The sequence below is a fragment of the Hyperolius riggenbachi genome, chromosome 5 (assembly GCF_040937935.1).
Source record: "Hyperolius riggenbachi isolate aHypRig1 chromosome 5, aHypRig1.pri, whole genome shotgun sequence".
NCBI classification, from domain to species: Eukaryota; Metazoa; Chordata; class Amphibia; order Anura; family Hyperoliidae; genus Hyperolius; species Hyperolius riggenbachi.
Window position 1 is genome coordinate 450379347 of NC_090650.1, and position 25794 is coordinate 450405140.

At 53.2% G+C, this 25794-nt stretch overlaps 1 protein-coding gene across 1 annotated transcript in view; it reads right to left on the reverse strand.

Moving 5' to 3' along the window:
* Window positions 1–14926, reverse strand: part of LOC137519289 (ranBP-type and C3HC4-type zinc finger-containing protein 1-like) — a 238698-nt gene extending 223772 nt beyond the window's left edge. Inside the window, exon 1 of the mRNA XM_068238232.1 lies at window positions 14627–14926. Coding sequence (XP_068094333.1) covers window positions 14627–14797 — 171 coding nt within the window. The 5' untranslated portion in view covers window positions 14798–14926. The remainder of the gene's footprint in view (window positions 1–14626) is intronic.
* Window positions 14927–25794: the final 10868 nt, after the last annotated feature.

The window sequence follows — 25794 nt, forward strand, 5'->3', positions numbered from 1 at the left end:
GTGACATGACTGGGGGCAGGAGGCCACACACAGCTACATCCAGGAATGATGGAGGAGTGACATGACTGGGGGCAGGAGGCCACACACAGCTACATCCAGGAATGATGGAGGAGTGACATGACTGGGGGCAGGAGGCCACACACAGCTACATCCAGGAATGATGGAGGAGTTACATGACTGGGGGCAGGAGGCCACACACAGCTACATCCAAGAATGATGGAGGAGTGACATGACTGGGGACAGGAGGCCACACACAGCTACATCCAGGAATGATGGAGTAGTGACATGACTGGGGGCAGGAGGCCACACAGCTACATCCAGGAATGATGGAGGAGTGACATGACTGGGGGCAGGAGGCCACACAGCTACATCCAGGAATGATGGAGGAGTGACATGACTGGGGACAGGAGGCCACACACAGCTACATCCAGGAATGATGGAGGAGTGACATGACTGGGGGCAGGAGGCCACACACAGCTACATCCAGGAATGATGGAGGAGTGACATGACTGGGGGCAGGAGGCCACACAGCTACATCCAGGAATGATGGAGGAGTGACATGACTGGGGGCAGGAGGCCACACACAGCTACATCCAGGAATGATGGAGGAGTGACATGACTGGGGACAGGAGGCCACACACAGCTACATCCAGGAATGATGGAGGAGTGACATGACTGGGGGCAGGAGGCCACACACAGCTACATCCAGGAATGATGGAGGAGTGACATGACTGGGGGCAGGAGGCCATACAGAGCAGAATGCAGCAATGATGGAGGAGTGACATGACTGGGGGCAGGAGGCCATACAGAGCAGAATGCAGCAATGATGGAGGAGTGACATGACTGGGGGCAGGAGGCCATACAGAGCAGAATGCAGCAATGATGGAGGGGTGACATGACTGGGGGCAGGAGGCCATACAGAGCAGAATGCAGCAATGATGGAGGAGTGACATGACTGGGGGCAGGAGGCCATACAGAGCAGAATGCAGCAATGATGGAGGAGTGACATGACTGGGGGCAGGAGGCCATACAGAGCAGAATGCAGCAATGATGGAGGAGTGACATGACTGGGGGCAGGAGGCCATACAGAGCAGAATGCAGCAATGATGGAGGAGCGACATGACTGGGGGCAGGAGGCCATACACAGCTACATCCAGGAATGATGGAGGAGTGACATGACTGGGGGCAGGAGGCCACACACAGCTACATCCAGGAATGATGGAGGAGTGACATGACTGGGGGCAGGAGGCCACACACAGCTACATCCAGGAATGATGGAGGAGTGACATGACTGGGGGCAGGAGGCCACACACAGCTACATCCAGGAATGATGGAGGAGTGACATGACTGGGGGCAGGAGGCCATACAGAGCAGAATGCAGCAATGATGGAGGAGTGACATGACTGGGGGCAGGAGGCCATACAGAGCAGAATGCAGCAATGATGGAGGAGTGACATGACTGGGGGCAGGAGGCCATACAGAGCAGAATGCAGCAATGATGGAGGAGTGACATGACTAGGGGCAGGAGGCCATACAGAGCAGAATGCAGCAATGATGGAGGAGTGACATGACTGGGGGCAGGAGGCCACACACAGCTACATCCAGGAATTATGGAGGAGTGACATGACTGGGGGCAGGAGGCCACACACAGCTACATCCAGGAATGATGGAGGAGTGACATGACTGGGGGCAGGAGGCCACACACAGCTACATCCAGGAATGATGGAGGAGTGACATGACTGGGGGCAGGAGGCCATACAGAGCAGAATGCAGCAATGATGGAGGAGTGACATGACTGGGGGCAGGAGGCCATACAGAGCAGAATGCAGCAATGATGGAGGAGTGACATGACTGGGGGCAGGAGGCCATACAGAGCAGAATGCAGCAATGATGGAGGAGTGACATGACTGGGGGCAGGAGGCCATACACAGCTACATCCAGGAATGATGGAGGAGTGACATGACTGGGGGCAGGAGGCCACACACAGCTACATCAAGGAATGATGGAGGAGTGACATGACTGGGGGCAGGAGGCAATACACAGCTACACCCAGGAATGATGGAGGAGTGACATGACTGGGGGCAGGAGGCCACACACAGCTACATCCAGGAATGATGGAGGAGTGACATGACTGGGGGCAGGAGGCCATACACAGCTACATCCAGGAATGATGGAGGAGTGACATGACTGGGGGCAGGAGGCCACACACAGCTACATCCAGGAATGATGGAGGAGTGACATGACTGGGGGCAGGAGGCCACACAGCTACATCCAGGAATGATGGAGGAGTGACATGACTGGGGGCAGGAGGCCATACAGAGCAGAATGCAGCAATGATGGAGGAGTGACATGACTGGGGGCAGGAGGCCATACACAGCTACATCCAGGAATGATGGAGGAGTGACATGACTGGGGGCAGGAGGCCACACACAGCTACATCAAGGAATGATGGAGGAGTGACATGACTGGGGGCAGGAGGCAATACACAGCTACACCCAGGAATGATGGAGGAGTGACATGACTGGGGGCAGGAGGCCACACACAGCTACATCCAGGAATGATGGAGGAGTGACATGACTGGGGGCAGGAGGCCATACACAGCTACATCCAGGAATGATGGAGGAGTGACATGACTGGGGGCAGGAGGCCACACACAGCTACATCCAGGAATGATGGAGGAGTGACATGACTGGGGGCAGGAGGCCACACACAGCTACATCCAGGAATGATGGAGGAGTGACATGACTGGGGACAGGAGGCCACACACAGCTACATCCAGGAATGATGGAGGAGTGACATGACTGGGGGCAGGAGGCCACACACAGCTACATCCAGGAATGATGGAGTGACATGACTGGGGACAGGAGGCCACACACAGCTACATCCAGGAATGATGGAGGAGTGACATGACTGGGGGCAGGAGGCCACACACAGCTACATCCAGGAATGATGGAGGAGTGACATGACTGGGGGCAGGAGGCCACACACAGCTACATCCAGGAATGATGGAGGAGTGACATGACTGGGGACAGGAGGCCACACACAGCTACATCCAGGAATGATGGAGGAGTGACATGACTGGGGACAGGAGGCCACACACAGCTACATCCAGGAATGATGGAGGAGTGACATGACTGGGGGCAGGAGGCCACACACAGCTACATCCAGGAATGATGGAGGAGTGACATGACTGGGGGCAGGAGGCCACACACAGCTACATCCAGGAATGATGGAGTGACATGACTGGGGACAGGAGGCCACACACAGCTACATCCAGGAATGATGGAGGAGTGACATGACTGGGGGCAGGAGGCCACACACAGCTACATCCAGGAATGATGGAGGAGTGACATGACTGGGGGCAGGAGGCCACACACAGCTACATCCAGGAATGATGGAGTGACATGACTGGGGACAGGAGGCCACACACAGCTACATCCAGGAATGATGGAGGAGTGACATGACTGGGGGCAGGAGGCCACACACAGCTACATCCAGGAATGATGGAGGAGTGACATGACTGGGGGCAGGAGGCCACACACAGCTACATCCAGGAATGATGGAGTGACATGACTGGGGACAGGAGGCCACACACAGCTACATCCAGGAATGATGGAGGAGTGACATGACTGGGGGCAGGAGGCCACACACAGCTACATCCAGGAATGATGGAGGAGTGACATGACTGGGGGCAGGAGGCCACACACAGCTACATCCAGGAATGATGGAGTGACATGACTGGGGACAGGAGGCCACACACAGCTACATCCAGGAATGATGGAGGAGTGACATGACTGGGGGCAGGAGGCCACACACAGCTACATCCAGGAATGATGGAGGAGTGACATGACTGGGGGCAGGAGGCCACACACAGCTACATCCAGGAATGATGGAGTGACATGACTGGGGACAGGAGGCCACACACAGCTACATCCAGGAATGATGGAGGAGTGACATGACTGGGGGCAGGAGGCCACACACAGCTACATCCAGGAATGATGGAGGAGTGACATGACTGGGGACAGGAGGCCACACACAGCTACATCCAGGAATGATGGAGGAGTGACATGACTGGGGGCAGGAGGCCATACACAGCTACATCCAGGAATGATGGAGGAGTGACATGACTGGGGGCAGGAGGCCACACAGCTACATCCAGGAATGATGGAGGAGTGACATGACTGGGGACAGGAGGCCACACACAGCTACATCCAGGAATGATGGAGGAGTGACATGACTGGGGGCAGGAGGCCATACACAGCTACATCCAGGAATGGTGGAGTGACATGACTGGGGACAGGAGGCCACACACAGCTACATCCAGGAATGATGGAGGAGTGACATGACTGGGGGCAGGAGGCCATACACAGCTACATCCAGGAATGATGGAGGAGTGACATGACTGGGGGCAGGAGGCCACACACAGCTACATCCAGGAATGGTGGAGTGACATGACTGGGGGCAGGAGGCCATACACAGCTACATCCAGGAATGATGGAGGAGTGACATGACTGGGGGCAGGAGGCCACACAGCTACATCCAGGAATGATGGAGGAGTGACATGACTGGGGGCAGGAGGCCACACAGCTACATCCAGGAATGATGGAGGAGTGACATGACTGGGGGCAGGAGGCCACACAGCTACATCCAGGAATGATGGAGGAGTGACATGACTGGGGGCAGGAGGCCACACAGCTACATCCAGGAATGATGGAGGAGTGACATGACTGGGGGCAGGAGGCCACACACAGCTACACCCAGGAATGATGGAGGAGTGACATGACTGGGGGCAGGAGGCCACACACAGCTACATCCAGGAATGATGGAGGAGTGACATGACTGGGGGCAGGAGGCCACACACAGCTACATCCAGGAATGATGGAGGAGTGACATGACTGGGGGCAGGAGGCCACACACAGCTACATCCAGGAATGATGGAGGAGTGGCATGACTGGGGGCAGGAGGCCACACACAGCTACATCCAGGAATGATGGAGGAGTGACATGACTGGGGGCAGGAGGCCACACACAGCTACATCCAGGAATGATGGAGGAGTGACATGACTGGGGGCAGGAGGTCACACAGCTACATCCAAGAATGATGGAGGAGTGACATGACTGGGGGCAGGAGGCCACACACAGCTACATCCAGGAATGATGGAGGAGTGACATGACTGGGGGCAGGAGGCCACACACAGCTACATCCAGGAATGATGGAGGAGTGACATGACTGGGGGCAGGAGGCCACACACAGCTACATCCAGGAATGATGGAGGAGTTACATGACTTGGGGCAGGAGGCCACACACAGCTACATCCAAGAATGATGGAGGAGTGACATGACTGGGGACAGGAGGCCACACACAGCTACATCCAGGAATGATGGAGTAGTGACATGACTGGGGGCAGGAGGCCACACAGCTACATCCAGGAATGATGGAGGAGTGACATGACTGGGGGCAGGAGGCCACACAGCTACATCCAGGAATGATGGAGGAGTGACATGACTGGGGGCAGGAGGCCACACACAGCTACATCCAGGAATGATGGAGGAGTGACATGACTGGGGGCAGGAGGCCACACACAGCTACATCCAGGAATGATGGAGGAGTGGCATGACTGGGGGCAGGAGGCCACACACAGCTACATCCAGGAATGATGGAGGAGTGACATGACTGGGGGCAGGAGGCCACACACAGCTACATCCAGGAATGATGGAGGAGTGACATGACTGGGGGCAGGAGGTCACACAGCTACATCCAAGAATGATGGAGGAGTGACATGACTGGGGGCAGGAGGCCACACACAGCTACATCCAGGAATGATGGAGGAGTGACATGACTGGGGGCAGGAGGCCACACACAGCTACATCCAGGAATGATGGAGGAGTGACATGACTGGGGGCAGGAGGCCACACACAGCTACATCCAGGAATGATGGAGGAGTTACATGACTGGGGGCAGGAGGCCACACACAGCTACATCCAAGAATGATGGAGGAGTGACATGACTGGGGACAGGAGGCCACACACAGCTACATCCAGGAATGATGGAGTAGTGACATGACTGGGGGCAGGAGGCCACACAGCTACATCCAGGAATGATGGAGGAGTGACATGACTGGGGGCAGGAGGCCACACAGCTACATCCAGGAATGATGGAGGAGTGACATGACTGGGGACAGGAGGCCACACACAGCTACATCCAGGAATGATGGAGGAGTGACATGACTGGGGGCAGGAGGCCACACACAGCTACATCCAGGAATGATGGAGGAGTGACATGACTGGGGGCAGGAGGCCACACAGCTACATCCAGGAATGATGGAGGAGTGACATGACTGGGGGCAGGAGGCCACACACAGCTACATCCAGGAATGATGGAGGAGTGACATGACTGGGGACAGGAGGCCACACACAGCTACATCCAGGAATGATGGAGGAGTGACATGACTGGGGGCAGGAGGCCACACACAGCTACATCCAGGAATGATGGAGGAGTGACATGACTGGGGGCAGGAGGCCATACAGAGCAGAATGCAGCAATGATGGAGGAGTGACATGACTGGGGGCAGGAGGCCATACAGAGCAGAATGCAGCAATGATGGAGGAGTGACATGACTGGGGGCAGGAGGCCATACAGAGCAGAATGCAGCAATGATGGAGGGGTGACATGACTGGGGGCAGGAGGCCATACAGAGCAGAATGCAGCAATGATGGAGGAGTGACATGACTGGGGGCAGGAGGCCATACAGAGCAGAATGCAGCAATGATGGAGGAGTGACATGACTGGGGGCAGGAGGCCATACAGAGCAGAATGCAGCAATGATGGAGGAGTGACATGACTGGGGGCAGGAGGCCATACAGAGCAGAATGCAGCAATGATGGAGGAGCGACATGACTGGGGGCAGGAGGCCATACACAGCTACATCCAGGAATGATGGAGGAGTGACATGACTGGGGGCAGGAGGCCACACACAGCTACATCCAGGAATGATGGAGGAGTGACATGACTGGGGGCAGGAGGCCACACACAGCTACATCCAGGAATGATGGAGGAGTGACATGACTGGGGGCAGGAGGCCACACACAGCTACATCCAGGAATGATGGAGGAGTGACATGACTGGGGGCAGGAGGCCATACAGAGCAGAATGCAGCAATGATGGAGGAGTGACATGACTGGGGGCAGGAGGCCATACAGAGCAGAATGCAGCAATGATGGAGGAGTGACATGACTGGGGGCAGGAGGCCATACAGAGCAGAATGCAGCAATGATGGAGGAGTGACATGACTAGGGGCAGGAGGCCATACAGAGCAGAATGCAGCAATGATGGAGGAGTGACATGACTGGGGGCAGGAGGCCACACACAGCTACATCCAGGAATTATGGAGGAGTGACATGACTGGGGGCAGGAGGCCACACACAGCTACATCCAGGAATGATGGAGGAGTGACATGACTGGGGGCAGGAGGCCACACACAGCTACATCCAGGAATGATGGAGGAGTGACATGACTGGGGGCAGGAGGCCATACAGAGCAGAATGCAGCAATGATGGAGGAGTGACATGACTGGGGGCAGGAGGCCATACAGAGCAGAATGCAGCAATGATGGAGGAGTGACATGACTGGGGGCAGGAGGCCATACAGAGCAGAATGCAGCAATGATGGAGGAGTGACATGACTGGGGGCAGGAGGCCATACACAGCTACATCCAGGAATGATGGAGGAGTGACATGACTGGGGGCAGGAGGCCACACACAGCTACATCAAGGAATGATGGAGGAGTGACATGACTGGGGGCAGGAGGCAATACACAGCTACACCCAGGAATGATGGAGGAGTGACATGACTGGGGGCAGGAGGCCACACACAGCTACATCCAGGAATGATGGAGGAGTGACATGACTGGGGGCAGGAGGCCATACACAGCTACATCCAGGAATGATGGAGGAGTGACATGACTGGGGGCAGGAGGCCACACACAGCTACATCCAGGAATGATGGAGGAGTGACATGACTGGGGGCAGGAGGCCACACAGCTACATCCAGGAATGATGGAGGAGTGACATGACTGGGGGCAGGAGGCCATACAGAGCAGAATGCAGCAATGATGGAGGAGTGACATGACTGGGGGCAGGAGGCCATACACAGCTACATCCAGGAATGATGGAGGAGTGACATGACTGGGGGCAGGAGGCCACACACAGCTACATCAAGGAATGATGGAGGAGTGACATGACTGGGGGCAGGAGGCAATACACAGCTACACCCAGGAATGATGGAGGAGTGACATGACTGGGGGCAGGAGGCCACACACAGCTACATCCAGGAATGATGGAGGAGTGACATGACTGGGGGCAGGAGGCCATACACAGCTACATCCAGGAATGATGGAGGAGTGACATGACTGGGGGCAGGAGGCCACACACAGCTACATCCAGGAATGATGGAGGAGTGACATGACTGGGGGCAGGAGGCCACACACAGCTACATCCAGGAATGATGGAGGAGTGACATGACTGGGGACAGGAGGCCACACACAGCTACATCCAGGAATGATGGAGGAGTGACATGACTGGGGGCAGGAGGCCACACACAGCTACATCCAGGAATGATGGAGTGACATGACTGGGGACAGGAGGCCACACACAGCTACATCCAGGAATGATGGAGGAGTGACATGACTGGGGGCAGGAGGCCACACACAGCTACATCCAGGAATGATGGAGGAGTGACATGACTGGGGGCAGGAGGCCACACACAGCTACATCCAGGAATGATGGAGGAGTGACATGACTGGGGACAGGAGGCCACACACAGCTACATCCAGGAATGATGGAGGAGTGACATGACTGGGGACAGGAGGCCACACACAGCTACATCCAGGAATGATGGAGGAGTGACATGACTGGGGGCAGGAGGCCACACACAGCTACATCCAGGAATGATGGAGGAGTGACATGACTGGGGGCAGGAGGCCACACACAGCTACATCCAGGAATGATGGAGTGACATGACTGGGGACAGGAGGCCACACACAGCTACATCCAGGAATGATGGAGGAGTGACATGACTGGGGGCAGGAGGCCACACACAGCTACATCCAGGAATGATGGAGGAGTGACATGACTGGGGGCAGGAGGCCACACACAGCTACATCCAGGAATGATGGAGTGACATGACTGGGGACAGGAGGCCACACACAGCTACATCCAGGAATGATGGAGGAGTGACATGACTGGGGGCAGGAGGCCACACACAGCTACATCCAGGAATGATGGAGGAGTGACATGACTGGGGGCAGGAGGCCACACACAGCTACATCCAGGAATGATGGAGTGACATGACTGGGGACAGGAGGCCACACACAGCTACATCCAGGAATGATGGAGGAGTGACATGACTGGGGGCAGGAGGCCACACACAGCTACATCCAGGAATGATGGAGGAGTGACATGACTGGGGGCAGGAGGCCACACACAGCTACATCCAGGAATGATGGAGTGACATGACTGGGGACAGGAGGCCACACACAGCTACATCCAGGAATGATGGAGGAGTGACATGACTGGGGGCAGGAGGCCACACACAGCTACATCCAGGAATGATGGAGGAGTGACATGACTGGGGGCAGGAGGCCACACACAGCTACATCCAGGAATGATGGAGTGACATGACTGGGGACAGGAGGCCACACACAGCTACATCCAGGAATGATGGAGGAGTGACATGACTGGGGGCAGGAGGCCACACACAGCTACATCCAGGAATGATGGAGGAGTGACATGACTGGGGGCAGGAGGCCACACACAGCTACATCCAGGAATGATGGAGTGACATGACTGGGGACAGGAGGCCACACACAGCTACATCCAGGAATGATGGAGGAGTGACATGACTGGGGGCAGGAGGCCACACACAGCTACATCCAGGAATGATGGAGGAGTGACATGACTGGGGACAGGAGGCCACACACAGCTACATCCAGGAATGATGGAGGAGTGACATGACTGGGGGCAGGAGGCCATACACAGCTACATCCAGGAATGATGGAGGAGTGACATGACTGGGGGCAGGAGGCCACACAGCTACATCCAGGAATGATGGAGGAGTGACATGACTGGGGACAGGAGGCCACACACAGCTACATCCAGGAATGATGGAGGAGTGACATGACTGGGGGCAGGAGGCCATACACAGCTACATCCAGGAATGGTGGAGTGACATGACTGGGGACAGGAGGCCACACACAGCTACATCCAGGAATGATGGAGGAGTGACATGACTGGGGGCAGGAGGCCATACACAGCTACATCCAGGAATGATGGAGGAGTGACATGACTGGGGGCAGGAGGCCACACACAGCTACATCCAGGAATGGTGGAGTGACATGACTGGGGGCAGGAGGCCATACACAGCTACATCCAGGAATGGTGGAGGAGTGACATGACTGGGGGCAGGAGGCCACACACAGCTACATCCAGGAATGGTGGAGTGACATGACTGGGGGCAGGAGGCCATACAGAGCAGAATGCAGCAATGATGGAGGAGTGACATGACTGGGGGCAGGAGGCCATACAGAGCAGAATGCAGCAATGATGGAGGAGTGACATGACTAGGGGCAGGAGGCCATACAGAGCAGAATGCAGCAATGATGGAGGAGTGACATGACTGGGGGCAGGAGGCCACACACAGCTACATCCAGGAATTATGGAGGAGTGACATGACTGGGGGCAGGAGGCCACACACAGCTACATCCAGGAATGATGGAGGAGTGACATGACTGGGGGCAGGAGGCCACACACAGCTACATCCAGGAATGATGGAGGAGTGACATGACTGGGGGCAGGAGGCCATACAGAGCAGAATGCAGCAATGATGGAGGAGTGACATGACTGGGGGCAGGAGGCCATACAGAGCAGAATGCAGCAATGATGGAGGAGTGACATGACTGGGGGCAGGAGGCCATACAGAGCAGAATGCAGCAATGATGGAGGAGTGACATGACTGGGGGCAGGAGGCCATACACAGCTACATCCAGGAATGATGGAGGAGTGACATGACTGGGGGCAGGAGGCCACACACAGCTACATCAAGGAATGATGGAGGAGTGACATGACTGGGGGCAGGAGGCAATACACAGCTACACCCAGGAATGATGGAGGAGTGACATGACTGGGGGCAGGAGGCCACACACAGCTACATCCAGGAATGATGGAGGAGTGACATGACTGGGGGCAGGAGGCCATACACAGCTACATCCAGGAATGATGGAGGAGTGACATGACTGGGGGCAGGAGGCCACACACAGCTACATCCAGGAATGATGGAGGAGTGACATGACTGGGGGCAGGAGGCCACACAGCTACATCCAGGAATGATGGAGGAGTGACATGACTGGGGGCAGGAGGCCATACAGAGCAGAATGCAGCAATGATGGAGGAGTGACATGACTGGGGGCAGGAGGCCATACACAGCTACATCCAGGAATGATGGAGGAGTGACATGACTGGGGGCAGGAGGCCACACACAGCTACATCAAGGAATGATGGAGGAGTGACATGACTGGGGGCAGGAGGCAATACACAGCTACACCCAGGAATGATGGAGGAGTGACATGACTGGGGGCAGGAGGCCACACACAGCTACATCCAGGAATGATGGAGGAGTGACATGACTGGGGGCAGGAGGCCATACACAGCTACATCCAGGAATGATGGAGGAGTGACATGACTGGGGGCAGGAGGCCACACACAGCTACATCCAGGAATGATGGAGGAGTGACATGACTGGGGGCAGGAGGCCACACACAGCTACATCCAGGAATGATGGAGGAGTGACATGACTGGGGACAGGAGGCCACACACAGCTACATCCAGGAATGATGGAGGAGTGACATGACTGGGGGCAGGAGGCCACACACAGCTACATCCAGGAATGATGGAGTGACATGACTGGGGACAGGAGGCCACACACAGCTACATCCAGGAATGATGGAGGAGTGACATGACTGGGGGCAGGAGGCCACACACAGCTACATCCAGGAATGATGGAGGAGTGACATGACTGGGGGCAGGAGGCCACACACAGCTACATCCAGGAATGATGGAGGAGTGACATGACTGGGGACAGGAGGCCACACACAGCTACATCCAGGAATGATGGAGGAGTGACATGACTGGGGACAGGAGGCCACACACAGCTACATCCAGGAATGATGGAGGAGTGACATGACTGGGGGCAGGAGGCCACACACAGCTACATCCAGGAATGATGGAGGAGTGACATGACTGGGGGCAGGAGGCCACACACAGCTACATCCAGGAATGATGGAGTGACATGACTGGGGACAGGAGGCCACACACAGCTACATCCAGGAATGATGGAGGAGTGACATGACTGGGGGCAGGAGGCCACACACAGCTACATCCAGGAATGATGGAGGAGTGACATGACTGGGGGCAGGAGGCCACACACAGCTACATCCAGGAATGATGGAGTGACATGACTGGGGACAGGAGGCCACACACAGCTACATCCAGGAATGATGGAGGAGTGACATGACTGGGGGCAGGAGGCCACACACAGCTACATCCAGGAATGATGGAGGAGTGACATGACTGGGGGCAGGAGGCCACACACAGCTACATCCAGGAATGATGGAGTGACATGACTGGGGACAGGAGGCCACACACAGCTACATCCAGGAATGATGGAGGAGTGACATGACTGGGGGCAGGAGGCCACACACAGCTACATCCAGGAATGATGGAGGAGTGACATGACTGGGGGCAGGAGGCCACACACAGCTACATCCAGGAATGATGGAGTGACATGACTGGGGACAGGAGGCCACACACAGCTACATCCAGGAATGATGGAGGAGTGACATGACTGGGGGCAGGAGGCCACACACAGCTACATCCAGGAATGATGGAGGAGTGACATGACTGGGGGCAAGAGGCCACACACAGCTACATCCAGGAATGATGGAGTGACATGACTGGGGACAGGAGGCCACACACAGCTACATCCAGGAATGATGGAGGAGTGACATGACTGGGGGCAGGAGGCCACACACAGCTACATCCAGGAATGATGGAGGAGTGACATGACTGGGGGCAGGAGGCCACACACAGCTACATCCAGGAATGATGGAGTGACATGACTGGGGACAGGAGGCCACACACAGCTACATCCAGGAATGATGGAGGAGTGACATGACTGGGGGCAGGAGGCCACACACAGCTACATCCAGGAATGATGGAGGAGTGACATGACTGGGGACAGGAGGCCACACACAGCTACATCCAGGAATGATGGAGGAGTGACATGACTGGGGGCAGGAGGCCATACACAGCTACATCCAGGAATGATGGAGGAGTGACATGACTGGGGGCAGGAGGCCACACAGCTACATCCAGGAATGATGGAGGAGTGACATGACTGGGGACAGGAGGCCACACACAGCTACATCCAGGAATGATGGAGGAGTGACATGACTGGGGGCAGGAGGCCATACACAGCTACATCCAGGAATGGTGGAGTGACATGACTGGGGACAGGAGGCCACACACAGCTACATCCAGGAATGATGGAGGAGTGACATGACTGGGGGCAGGAGGCCATACACAGCTACATCCAGGAATGATGGAGGAGTGACATGACTGGGGGCAGGAGGCCACACACAGCTACATCCAGGAATGGTGGAGTGACATGACTGGGGGCAGGAGGCCATACACAGCTACATCCAGGAATGGTGGAGGAGTGACATGACTGGGGGCAGGAGGCCACACACAGCTACATCCAGGAATGGTGGAGTGACATGACTGGGGGCAGGAGGCCACACACAGCTACATCCAGGAATGATGGAGGAGTGACATGACTGGGGACAGGAGGCCACACACAGCTACATCCAGGAATGATGGAGGAGTGACATGACTGGGGGCAGGAGGCCACACACAGCTACATCCAGGAATGATGGAGGAGTGACATGACTGGGGGCAGGAGGCCATACACAGCTACATCCAGGAATGGTGGAGTGACATGACTGGGGACAGGAGGCCACACACAGCTACATCCAGGAATGATGGAGGAGTGACATGACTGGGGGCAGGAGGCCATACACAGCTACATCCAGGAATGATGGAGGAGTGACATGACTGGGGGCAGGAGGCCACACACAGCTACATCCAGGAATGGTGGAGTGACATGACTGGGGGCAGGAGGCCATACACAGCTACATCCAGGAATGGTGGAGGAGTGACATGACTGGGGGCAGGAGGCCACACACAGCTACATCCAGGAATGGTGGAGTGACATGACTGGGGGCAGGAGGCCATACAGAGCAGAATGCAGCAATGAGGTAAAAGTAGCATAATAGGGGGAAGGAGGTCATATACAGCTGAGTCCAGCTGCCATGATTGGGCTCAGGTTATAAACAGCACAGGGCAGCAATCGGGGGGGGGGGGGGTTATGGCCACATTGTGGTATCTGGTTATATTGGGGGGGGGGGAGGTGTTGCCATGGTGACCCCCTGTCAGTGAGCTGGGGGGGGGGGTGTATGCCTGGCAGGGGTGACAGCAGCTGGGGGGAGGGAGGGGTCACGTGTCCGCTCTGCACTCACCTGCTGTGGGGAGCCTCGGGCCGGGCAGCGGAGCAGCAGGCGGAAGTCCCCGGCACTCTCTGACGTCACACTGAGCTGCACAGACTCCCGCGAGCTCCCGGGCCCCTCCCTCCACGCCGAGACTGACAGCAGCACCGTGCGGAGCCCCTGAGAGAGACCCCCGGCCGCCATCACCGCACTTCCGGGTCGCTCTACTTCCGGGTGTTCGGCCCCGCCTCCTCCTCCAGCCGTCACCGCACTTCCGGGTCCTCCACTCCTTCTACTTCCGGGTGTTCGGCCCCGCCTCCTCCTCCAGCCGTCACCGCACTTCCGGGTCCTCCACTCACTCTACTTCCGGGTCTGCGGCACCGCCTCCTCCTCCAGCCGTCACCGCACTTCCGGTTGGCTGACATTACACCGGTGTAATGTCTGATTGCGCTGCCCGGAAGCTCCTCCCACATTGAGTAGCACACATGCGCAGTGTGAAGATAATGATGCTGCTGGAGGTAAAATACAAAATATCTCCGCCCCCTCACCTCTTACACCCCCCACATTGTCAGGGTAGGGAGAGGACCCCCCGAACGACCTCTATGCCAAATTGCAGCCCCCGAGCCCCGCCGGTTCAGGAGATAGATTAGAGAAACCTATATCGGGAATCAGTGGGGCTCGGGGGCTGCAATTTGGCATAGAGGTCGTTCGGGGGGTCCTCTCCCTACCCTGACAATGTGGGGAGTGTAAGAGGTGTGGGGGCGGAGATATTTTGTATTTTACCTCCAGCAGCTTCATTCTATAGGAAATGTGGCCGCAGTCTCCTACTGCGCATGCGGGGCAGCGCTAATCCACAGGCAGCGTCATCAGACACAACACCGGAAACTCCCTTCCACACTGAGTAGCACGCATGCTGGTTCCGGGGCTCCCTTCCACATTGAGTAGCACGCATGCTGGTTCCGGGGCTCCCTTCCACATTGAGTAGCGCGCATGCTGGTTCCGGGGCTCCCTTCCACATTGAGTAGCACGCATGCTGGTTCCGGGGCTCCCTTCCACATTGAGTAGCACGCATGCTCAGTGTGAAGTTAATGATGCTGCTGTTGGTAAAATAATAAATATCTCCGCTCCCACACCTCTTACACTCCCCACATTGGGCTCTAATCTCAAAGACTTCCCGCATGCTGTAAAGTACATGCGGGAATTTTGCACCCAAAATACCATCAAGTTGGAATTCTCAAAATGTTCCGCATGTTTTTTCTGCATGCGGTAAAAGTGCGGGATTCAAAAGTCGGTATTTTCCGCAATAAAAGATCAATTCTCAAAACTGTTCAGGCGCATCATTTCGTCCTTAATTATCGATTTTTTATCACCTACAAGTAGTAGGTGATATATTCCGCATCCCATTGACTTTAATGAAGTCTGGAGGCTTAAGGGCTGTGCTTGCTGGACTTATACTTTTTTTTTTTTAAACACTTTTTCATGCGACCTTTTTACCGCATCATTCCCGCATGAATAATGGCTGTTTCCGCAACTTTTTTCCCGCATGCGGAAAATATTAGTGAATGTGGAAAAAATGCGGAGTTTACCGCTGGCGGGAATATAGCGGTAAAATTTTGCAGAAAATTTGGCTCTTTGAGAAGAGGATCCCCCGAATGACCTCTATGCCAAATTGCAGCCCCCGAGCCCCGCTGGATCAGGAGATAGATTAGAGAAACCTATATCGGGAACCAGCGGGTCTCAGGGGCTGCAATTTGGCATAGAGGTAGTTCGGGGGGTCCTCTCCCTACCCTGACAATGTGGGGAGTGTAAGAGGTGAGGGGGCGGAGATATTTAGTATTTTACCTTCAGCAGCATCATTCTATAGGAAATGTGGCCGCACAGTCTCCTCCTGCGCATGCGGGGGCAGTGCTAATCCACAGGCAGCGTCATCAGACACAACACCGGCTGTAGAGCCCCGCCTGATTGCGCTGCCCGGAAACTCCCTTCCCCCAACTAGCTCTGTGCCAAATGACCGACACAGATTACAGAATCCAGCGATTACAGAAAGAGGGACACTCAGGCCACGCCCCCGACATACCCCTGATCACGCCCCCATCACACCCCTTGTCACACATACCATAAAGATTTCCTAAGAAAAATCTGTTATTTTATAATTCAGACCACACTGGTCCTCTCTATCCTGGTGCATTTTCCTTCATTGTAACATTTTACAATTAGTAATATATCCATTTAAAGCACACATGTCAAACTCCGGCCCGCGGGCCAAATCTGGCCCTCAGAGCCATTAAATTTGGCCCTCAAATGATTTTCCCACTTTGCATGATGTTTGGCCCACTATAGACCACCAGGGAAGCTAGATTGGAGGTGAAGCCCTAGACCTCCAGGGAAGCCATATGGAGGAGGAGGGGAAAAGCTTTAAACACCAGGGAACTGTATAGGGGAGGGAGGGGGCAACCTGGGAACTTTATAAGGGAGGATGGTACCCAATAGACAGACTAGGTCACTGGTGTACAATTTCGGCCCACTTTGTATTTGAGCTTGACACCCCTGATTTAAAGGATGGGAATAAAGTTAAGAGTCAATCACATTTTTAGTATAGGAATATACATATTTACATAGAAAGAGGGACAAATGAGGAGGAAGGAGGGACAGTCGGGGGAGGCGGGGCTCGGGTGCTTCCATTTGGCACAGAGGTAGTTCTGGGGGTCCCCTCACTACCCTGAACATTGGGGGACTGTAGTAGGTGCGGCTCTGGAGATATTTGGTGTCTTACCACCAGCAGCATAACTCTGTAGGAAATGTGGCCGCACAGCCTCCTCCTGCGCATGCGCGGCAGCACAAATGTACAGGCAGCGCAATCACACACATCACGGCTGTAATGACAGATAGTGCAGCCTTCCTCACGGAGTATCACGCATGCTGGTTCCAGGGCTGGAGGTGTAATGACAGATAGTGCAGCTGGGAAGCAGCCTTCCTAACGGAGTATCATGCATGCTGGTTCCAGGGCTGGAGGTGTAATGACAGATAGTGCAGCTGGGAAGCAGCCTTCCTAACGGAGTATCATGCATGCTGGTTTCGGGGCTGGAGGTGTAATATCAGACAGTGCAGCCAGGAAGCTGCCTTCCTCATGGAGTATCATGCATGCTGGTTCCGGGGCTGGAGGTGTAATATCAGATAGTGCAGCCAGGAAGCTGCTTTCCTCGCGGAGCATCACGCATGCTGGTTCTGGGGCTGGAGTTGTAATATCAGATAGTGCAGCCCAGAAGCAGCCTTCCTCACGGAGGATCACGCATGCTGGTTCCGGGGCTGGAGGTGTAATGACAGATAGTGCAGCTGGGAAGCAGCCTTCCTAACGGAGTATCATGCATGCTGGTTCCGGGGCTGGAGGTGTAATATCAGATAGTGCAGCTGGGAAGCAGCCTTCCTGAGTATCACGCATGCTGGTTCCAGGGTTGGAGGTGTAATGACAGATACCGCAGCCTCACACGTTGTGCAGCCCTACACGCCCATTAGAAGCCTGCGTCCCATTTAACTGTGCTGCCACATAAAACGTCCTAAATATCTCCGCTTCCCCTTCCGCACCACTTACACTCCCGACATTGTCAGGGTAGGGAGGGGACCCCCCGATCAAGCTCTGTGCCAAACTGCAACCCCCGAGCCCTGCCTCCTGAGATAGGTTTCTATAATCTGTCTCCTGAACCAGCGGGACTCGGGTGCTGCAATTTGGCACAGACCTAGATCGGGGGGTCCCCTCCCTACCCTGAGAATGTCGGGAGTCTACATGGTGCAGAAGCGGAGATATTTCAGGAAAATAATATCTAACTTCCAACTGAGCATGCGTGATAAACCTCCAGCCCCGGAACCATCATGCGTGATACTCATTGAGGAAGGCTGCTTCCGGGCTGCACGATCTGATATTACACTTCCAGCCCCGGAACCAGCATGCATGATACTCCGTTAGGAAGGCTGCTTCCCAGCTGCACTATCTGATATTACACCTCCAGCCCCGGAACCAGCATGCATGATACTCTGTAAGGAAGGCTGTTCCCGGGCTGCACTATCTGTCATTACACCAGTGATGTGTGTGATTGCGCTGCCTGTACATTTGTGCTGCCGCGCATGCGCAGGAGGAGGCTGTGCGGCCACATTTCCTATAGAGTTATGCTGCTGGTGGTAAGACACCAAATATCTCAGCAGCCACGCCTCCTGCACTCTGTGCCAAATTGCAGCCCCCGAGGCCCCGCTGGTTCACAGGGGCTGCAATTTGACATAGAGGGAGTTCGGGGGGGGGGGGGGGGGTCCCTGAGAATTTGGGGAATGTAGGAGGTGCGGCTGCAGAGATATTTAGTATTTTACCACCAGCAGCATAATTAACTTCACACTGAGAATGCGTGCTACTCAGTATGGTAGGCAGACCTGGAACCAGCATGCGTGCTACTCAGTATGGTAGGCAGACCTGGAACCAGTATGCGTGCTACTCAGTATGGTAGGCAGACCTGGAACCAGCATGTGTGCTACTCAGTATGGTAGGCAGACCTGGAACCAGCATGCGTGCTACTCAGTATGGTAGGCAGACCTGGAACCAGCATGTGTGCTACTCAGTATGGTAGGCAGACCTGGAACCAGCATGCGTGCTACTCAGTATGGTAGGCAGACCTGGAACCAGCATGTGTGCTACTCAGTATGGTAGGCAGACCTGGAACCAGCATGCGTGCTACTCAGTATGGAAGGCAGACCTGGAACCAGCATGCGTGCTACTCAGTATGGAAGGCAGACCCGGAACCAGCATGCGTGCTACTCAGTATGGTAGGCAGACCTGGAACCAGCATGCGTGCTACTCAGTATGGAAGGCAGACCCGGAACCAGCATGCGTGCTACTCAGTATGGTAGGCAGACCTGGAACCAGCATGCGTGCTACTCAGTATGGAAGGCAGACCCGGAACCAGCATGCGTGCTACTCAGTATGGTAGGCAGACCTGGAACCAGCATGCGTGCTACTCAGTATGGTAGGCAGACCTGGAACCAGCATGCGTGCTACTCAGTATGGAAGGCAGACCCGGAACCAGCATGCGTGCTACTCAGTATGGTAGGCAGACCTGGAACCAGCATGCGTGCTACTCAGTATGGAAGGCAGACCCGGAACCAGCATGCGTGCTACTCAGTATGGTAGGCAGACCTGGAACCAGCATGCGTGCTACTCAGTGTGGAAGGCAGACCTGGAACCAGCATGTGTGCTACTCAGTATGGAAGGCAGACCCGGAACCAGCATGTGTGCTACTCAGTGTGGAAGGGTGCTTCCGGGCACCACAATCAGACATTACCCCAGCACTCATCACCTCCAACCTCAGAACCAGCATGCGCGCTACTCAGTGTGGAAGGCAGCTTCCGGGCAGCACAATCAGACATTACCCCGACACTCATCAACTCCAGCCCCAGAACCAGCATGCGTGACACTCAGTGTGGGAGGTAGCTTCTGGGCAGCAGTCAGACATTACACAGGTACTCACCACCTCAAGCCCTGGAACTAGCATGCGCGCTACTCAGTGTGGAAGGCAGCTTCCGGGCACCACAATCAGACATTACCCCAGCACTCATCACCTCCAGCCCCAGAACCAGCATGCGTGACACTCAGTGTGGGAGGTAGCTTCTGGGCAGCAGTCAGACATTACACAGGTACTCACCACCTCAAGCCCTGGAACCAGCATGCGCACTACTCAGTGTGGAAGGCAGCTTCCGGGCACCACAATCAGACATTACCCCGACACTCATCACCTCCAGCCCCAGAACCAGCATGCGTGACACTCAGTGTGGGAGGTAGCTTCTGGGCAGCAGTCAGACATTACACAGGTACTCACCACCTCAAGCCCTGGAACCAGCATGCATGCTACTCAGTGAGAAAGGCAGCTTCTGGGCAGCACAATCAGGCATTACACCCGCACACATCACCTCCAGCCCTGGAACCAGCATGCATGTTACTCTGTGGAAGGGAGCTTCCGGGCAGCACGATCAGACATTACACTGACACTCACCACCTCCAGCCCCGGAACCAGCATGCGTGCTACTCAGTGAGGAAGGCAGCTTTCGGGCATCACAGTCAGACATTACAGCGGTGTAATGACAGATATAGTGCAGCTACTGCGCATGCGGCTGTACAACATGCGTGCTATGTCATCCCCCATCGCTGCAGTGTGTATTAACACATAGCAGCATATATTTCAGTGCTGCGTCACAACCCAGCATGACGTCACTGTACTCCACCTCTCGCCCTTCTGCTCCGCAATTCAAATCATTTTTTTAATTATTTTACATTTTAAACACTAGAAAAAAAAAGACTCGCCACCACTAAGCCCCTCCCCCCCACTCTAATCCTCCCACTGCCGTCCCCGATATCCTCTGCACCTGCCTATCTATATATATAAAATCGGTGTGTGTGTGTGTGTGTGTGTGTGTGTGTGTGTGTGTGTGTGTGTGTGTGTGTGTGTGTGTGTGTGTGTGTGTGTGTGTGTGTGTGTGTGTGTGTGTGTGTGTGTGTGTGTGTGTGTGTGTGTGTGTGTGTGTGTGTGTGTGTGTGTGTGTGTATGTGCCGCGATCACGCGAAAACGGCTTGACCGATTTGAACGAAACTTTGTACACAGATCCCTTACTACCTGGGATGATATGTTCTGGGGGTCTCGCGTACCCGCTGCACACCTAGGCGGAGCTACAAACAGCAAATAAGATTCCACACATTCAAGTCAATGGAAGAAATGTAAAAAGCTGCTATTCTCACTGTAATCACGCCAGAGTCCCCACACTTGGCACAGTTGGTCACTTGGTGACCGAGATTACAAATCCAGGAAAAGTGGGCGGAGCATGAAACAGCCAATCAAATTTCAGCCGTTCATTTTCAATGGGAAAATGTAAAGTGCAGCCATTCTTAGACTGTTAATCGCAGGGTTCTCAAACTTGCCACACTTGGTCACTGGGTGAATGCGATTAAGATTCAAGAAAATGGGTGGAGCCTACAACAGCCAATCAAAATTCACCTATTGATTTTCAAGGGGAATATTTAAACTGCTGCTATTCTTACACTTTTAATGGCAGAGGCTTCAAACTTGCTACAGTCGGTCATTGGGTGGCTGGGGTCCAAATTCACAAAAGGGGCGGGGCCACATACAGCCAATCAGATTTCCTTGGTGGATAAACTGCTTCCATTCACACATTTTTGATGCCAGGAACCTGACAGCTCACAAACTTTAGGTTACAAAAAGTGGGCGGAGCCAAAACAACTTTTACTGGGAAAATGTAAACTGCAGCCATTCTTACACCGTTAATGGCAGGGTTCTCAAACTTTGCACAGTTGGTCACTGGGTGACTGAAATTAAGATTTTGGAAGGTGGGTGGAGCCTACAACAGCCAATAAAAATTCACCTTTTGATTTTCAAAGGGAATATTTAATCTGCTACCATTCTCTTGCAGATGCCTCAAACCTGGTACAGTTGGTCACTGGATGACTAGGGTCCAAATTCAGGAAGGGGGCAGAGCCACAAACAGCCAGATTTGTTTATTTTTCAATGGGAATATACAAAGTATTGATACCAAGGCCCCCTAAGCTGATAAACTTGATAATTGCGTTACTGTATGTCAAGGTTAGAAAAAGTGGGCGGTGCCAACAACTTGCAGGGTTCCCAAACTTTACACAATTGGCCTGTAATGATCGCTGCTGCAGCAGCTATTACTGGAAGTATTAGTGCTGCAGCTCAGGCAGTTCTGATCTATTTCCATGCAAGTTGCATAGCTTTGTCTGTCTTTCCCTGCTGTCAGCTTGTGACTGATTATCATTCACCTGTGTGGGAATCTGCATGTCTGCTCCCATTGGATGACCTCAGTATAAAGATCTGCTTCCTGCAGGGTTTCCTTGGGTTTTCATAGCTTCAGCTTAAGCCTGTCTTGCTGTCGCTTTAGCCCCCGATCGTGTTTCTTGTTAAAGATACTTTGCTGGTCTTTGCATCATATATTGGTTCATTGCCAATATATATGCATACCAGCACGTTTATTATTTTCCTTGTATTTGTGTTACGTTAATATATCAGTGTTGCTGATATATACGGACACGAACTGTTTATTTCCTGTGTTCAGTTAGTCAGTTTTCCAGCACGTTTTGGTAGTTTGCGCGTACCGTGAACACCCGTGCTGAGCTAGTTATCCTGTTCCTGGTCCTGTTTGTGGATTGCGTTCATCTCTGCGAAGAGATAACGAATCCTTCTGAATCCTGTTCTGTTACTGTTTGTGGATTGCGTTCATCTCTGCGAAGAGATAACGAATCCTTCTGAATCCTGTTCTGTTACCGTTTGTGGATTGCGTTCATCTCTGCGAAGAGATAGCGAATCCTTCTGAGTCCTGTTCCCTGTGTTACTCCATTCCTAGTCAGCGTTCCTGCTTATGTCATATATCGGTTCATTGCCGATATATACATATGTTAGTCAGACGTAACAAATAGTTTCATTGATAGCTGTAATTGTAATGCGCTAGGAAAACATACTTATTGTATATTTATCTGTGTTACGTTTATCTATCTTAATCCTGCTATTTTCTGACTGTCCTGTCCTGTCTTTGTGAGGCACGCCATCGCCGCAGCGCATTGGCTGCCTCATTCCAGTCTGTCTGGTTTTGGACGCTTGCTGTCGCTAAGTAGCCGCTAGCTAGCAAGCGTTCATTCTGTATACCTGTCCTGATCTTCTCAGTTCTGGTTTATGCGCTCAGCGCTACTTTGCGCTGAGACGTTATAACGAAAGCATTGTTTGTGGCTGTCAGATCTGCACCGGCTCTGTGCGCCACAATCTCCTATTGGAGTCGATCCTCCCCTCCACTATACTAGGGATAGCCTGTTTCCTGGTGCTAGTGTGTGTACCTCCTCCACGCCAGCTCATGCGTTGCATGCTGACTGTGGAGAATACACCACCAAGCCTTACATTATGAAAACCCCATTACCAATCCCCATTGTGGGGGGGATTCCCAGAAAGTATGACACTGTTAATTATGGTTCCTGTTCCTTTAAGAAATTTGAAGAACTTAGCTCTGAAACAGAAAATGAGTTTTTCTCTGAATGTGCCAGGTTCCTGACCAATCCTGATCTCCAAGCGACTCCTGTTTCAACCTGGGCACTCCAACTAAGTTATATTTTGTTTAAAGGGGAATTATTCCAGTGGGCATTTGATGTTCTCAATCATTCCGATTTGAAAGATAGACCGCTGGAATTTCTAGCGTTTGTGATCCATAACTGGTTGCGCATAGATCCATTGCCTTTTCCTCTTAATGAACTCCTGGCAGCAGGCCAATCAGCTGCTCCTTCAATTGCTTGCAAGAATGAGCAGCAAGCAGAAAGTGTTACTGATAATTTTCCTGCAGCTTTGAATAAATCACCAAAAACCGCAAGGTCAAAGGCAAAACGCAAACGTTCTAAGAAACGTGTCCAATCTGCAGAATCGTTATCCTTAGCGACTGAGACCTATAATGAGATTCTGCCATTAACAGATAATGAAATGCAATTGTCTTTCAGGGGAGTTAAATGGACTTATGAAACTACTAATGAACTTTCCTCCCTGGCTAGGGAAAATAAAGATTTTTGTTTAAAAGAATTATCTGAGTATGATTATGATGAGATATTACAGAGTATTGAACAAATCAACTTATTTGTGAACCAAGGGAAGTTTGCATACACTACAGTTCAAAACTTGCTACAGGTATTGGAGATTCTTAAGAATAAGGAATCTGCCAATCACCTGCTAATTAACCCTATACATGTGCCTGCCACAATCATATCTGCAGACTGTGATCAGCCTAAATGTTTCGCTGTTAAGTATGCATGGGATCCTCCATTCGAGAGGGGAGAGATGGAAGCCCTGGTCTGTGAATGGAAGAATGATTCAAGTTCATTTTGTCAATTTTACAGTGCAAAAAGTGAAATGGTATTGAACGCATGCATTAAGTCAGCCTATAACCTAATAGAGGCTGGTGTGTGTAGGTATGACTGTGTGGCTCCCTTGATTGATGTGTGGGAACTGATTCTGGATGATTTTTATGTGACTCCGAATTCGCAAATTTGGCGTTCTGACCCGCCTGCTTCAGCACCTTTGGCTGATTCAGCAGGTGATTCGGAGCTCTTTTTGTGTGAAATTGAAGTTCCTGCAATTCCACCCTGTACCATGGATAACTCAGTGTTACTTCCCAGTAAAACAGAAGCCACTGATACATTCTTAACCTTGCCCTGCGCAAATTTCTCAGCAGAGAATCCAGAGGTCCTGCTGACTTCCGAGTCCAGCCTAGCCAGTACTCATGACTCTTTGTTTAGTGAAACAGACACCAGAAAAATCTTGCCTGTCTCTGCAAACACTTCTGCAGAAATTACCTGTGTTAATAAAGTTCAACTCCTGTCTGATCCAGCAGATGCGCAAACATTGTGTCTTGATCTTCCTGTTTCTACACCTTGCTCTAGTTTCGTGAATAGCTCAGAGCATCTGCTATGTGAACCTGAAATCGCAGAATTATTACCTTGTTCAGAAAATTTTCCAATAAATTTGCCCTGTACCATGAATTGTGCAGTAGATCTCTCCAATGAAACGCAGGTCACAGAATCATTATGCTGTCCAGCAGGTGCTTCCATGGTTTTGCCCTGCAATATGGACTGTTCAGTGATCCTGTCCAGTGAAGCTGTGGTCGCAGAGTCTTATGCTTCACCCAGTACTTTGGATACTTTAAACCCTCTAGCAGAGGAGGCTGAAGCACTGCTTACCTCAGTTGGTGTTGCAGTAATATTCACTTGTCTAGCAGCTGTTTTGGAATTACAGTCTGCTCTAATAAAACTTGATGAATTTCTGCCCAGCAAAGCAGAAGCCATTGAAATGTTGTCCTCGTCAGCAAGTGTGTCAGATACCTTGTCCTGTACACAGTCTGATTTAGCCAATGTTGTTGAGTCCCTCTCCAGTGTTGTAACAGCCGAGGAACTCCAGCCCTGTCCTCTGAATGTTTCAGAAGTCTTGCCCTGTAACATGGATAATTCTGATTCTCTGGTCAAAATAATAGAAATCTCAGAATTTCAGTCCGGTCTGATGAGTGTTCCTGAAACCCAGCCCTGTATCCTGAAAGATTCTGGTTCTCTGGCCGCTGTGGCAGAGGTTCCAGAGTCCCCTTCCTGTCCAGGGAATTCCTCAGTTTTGCCTAGT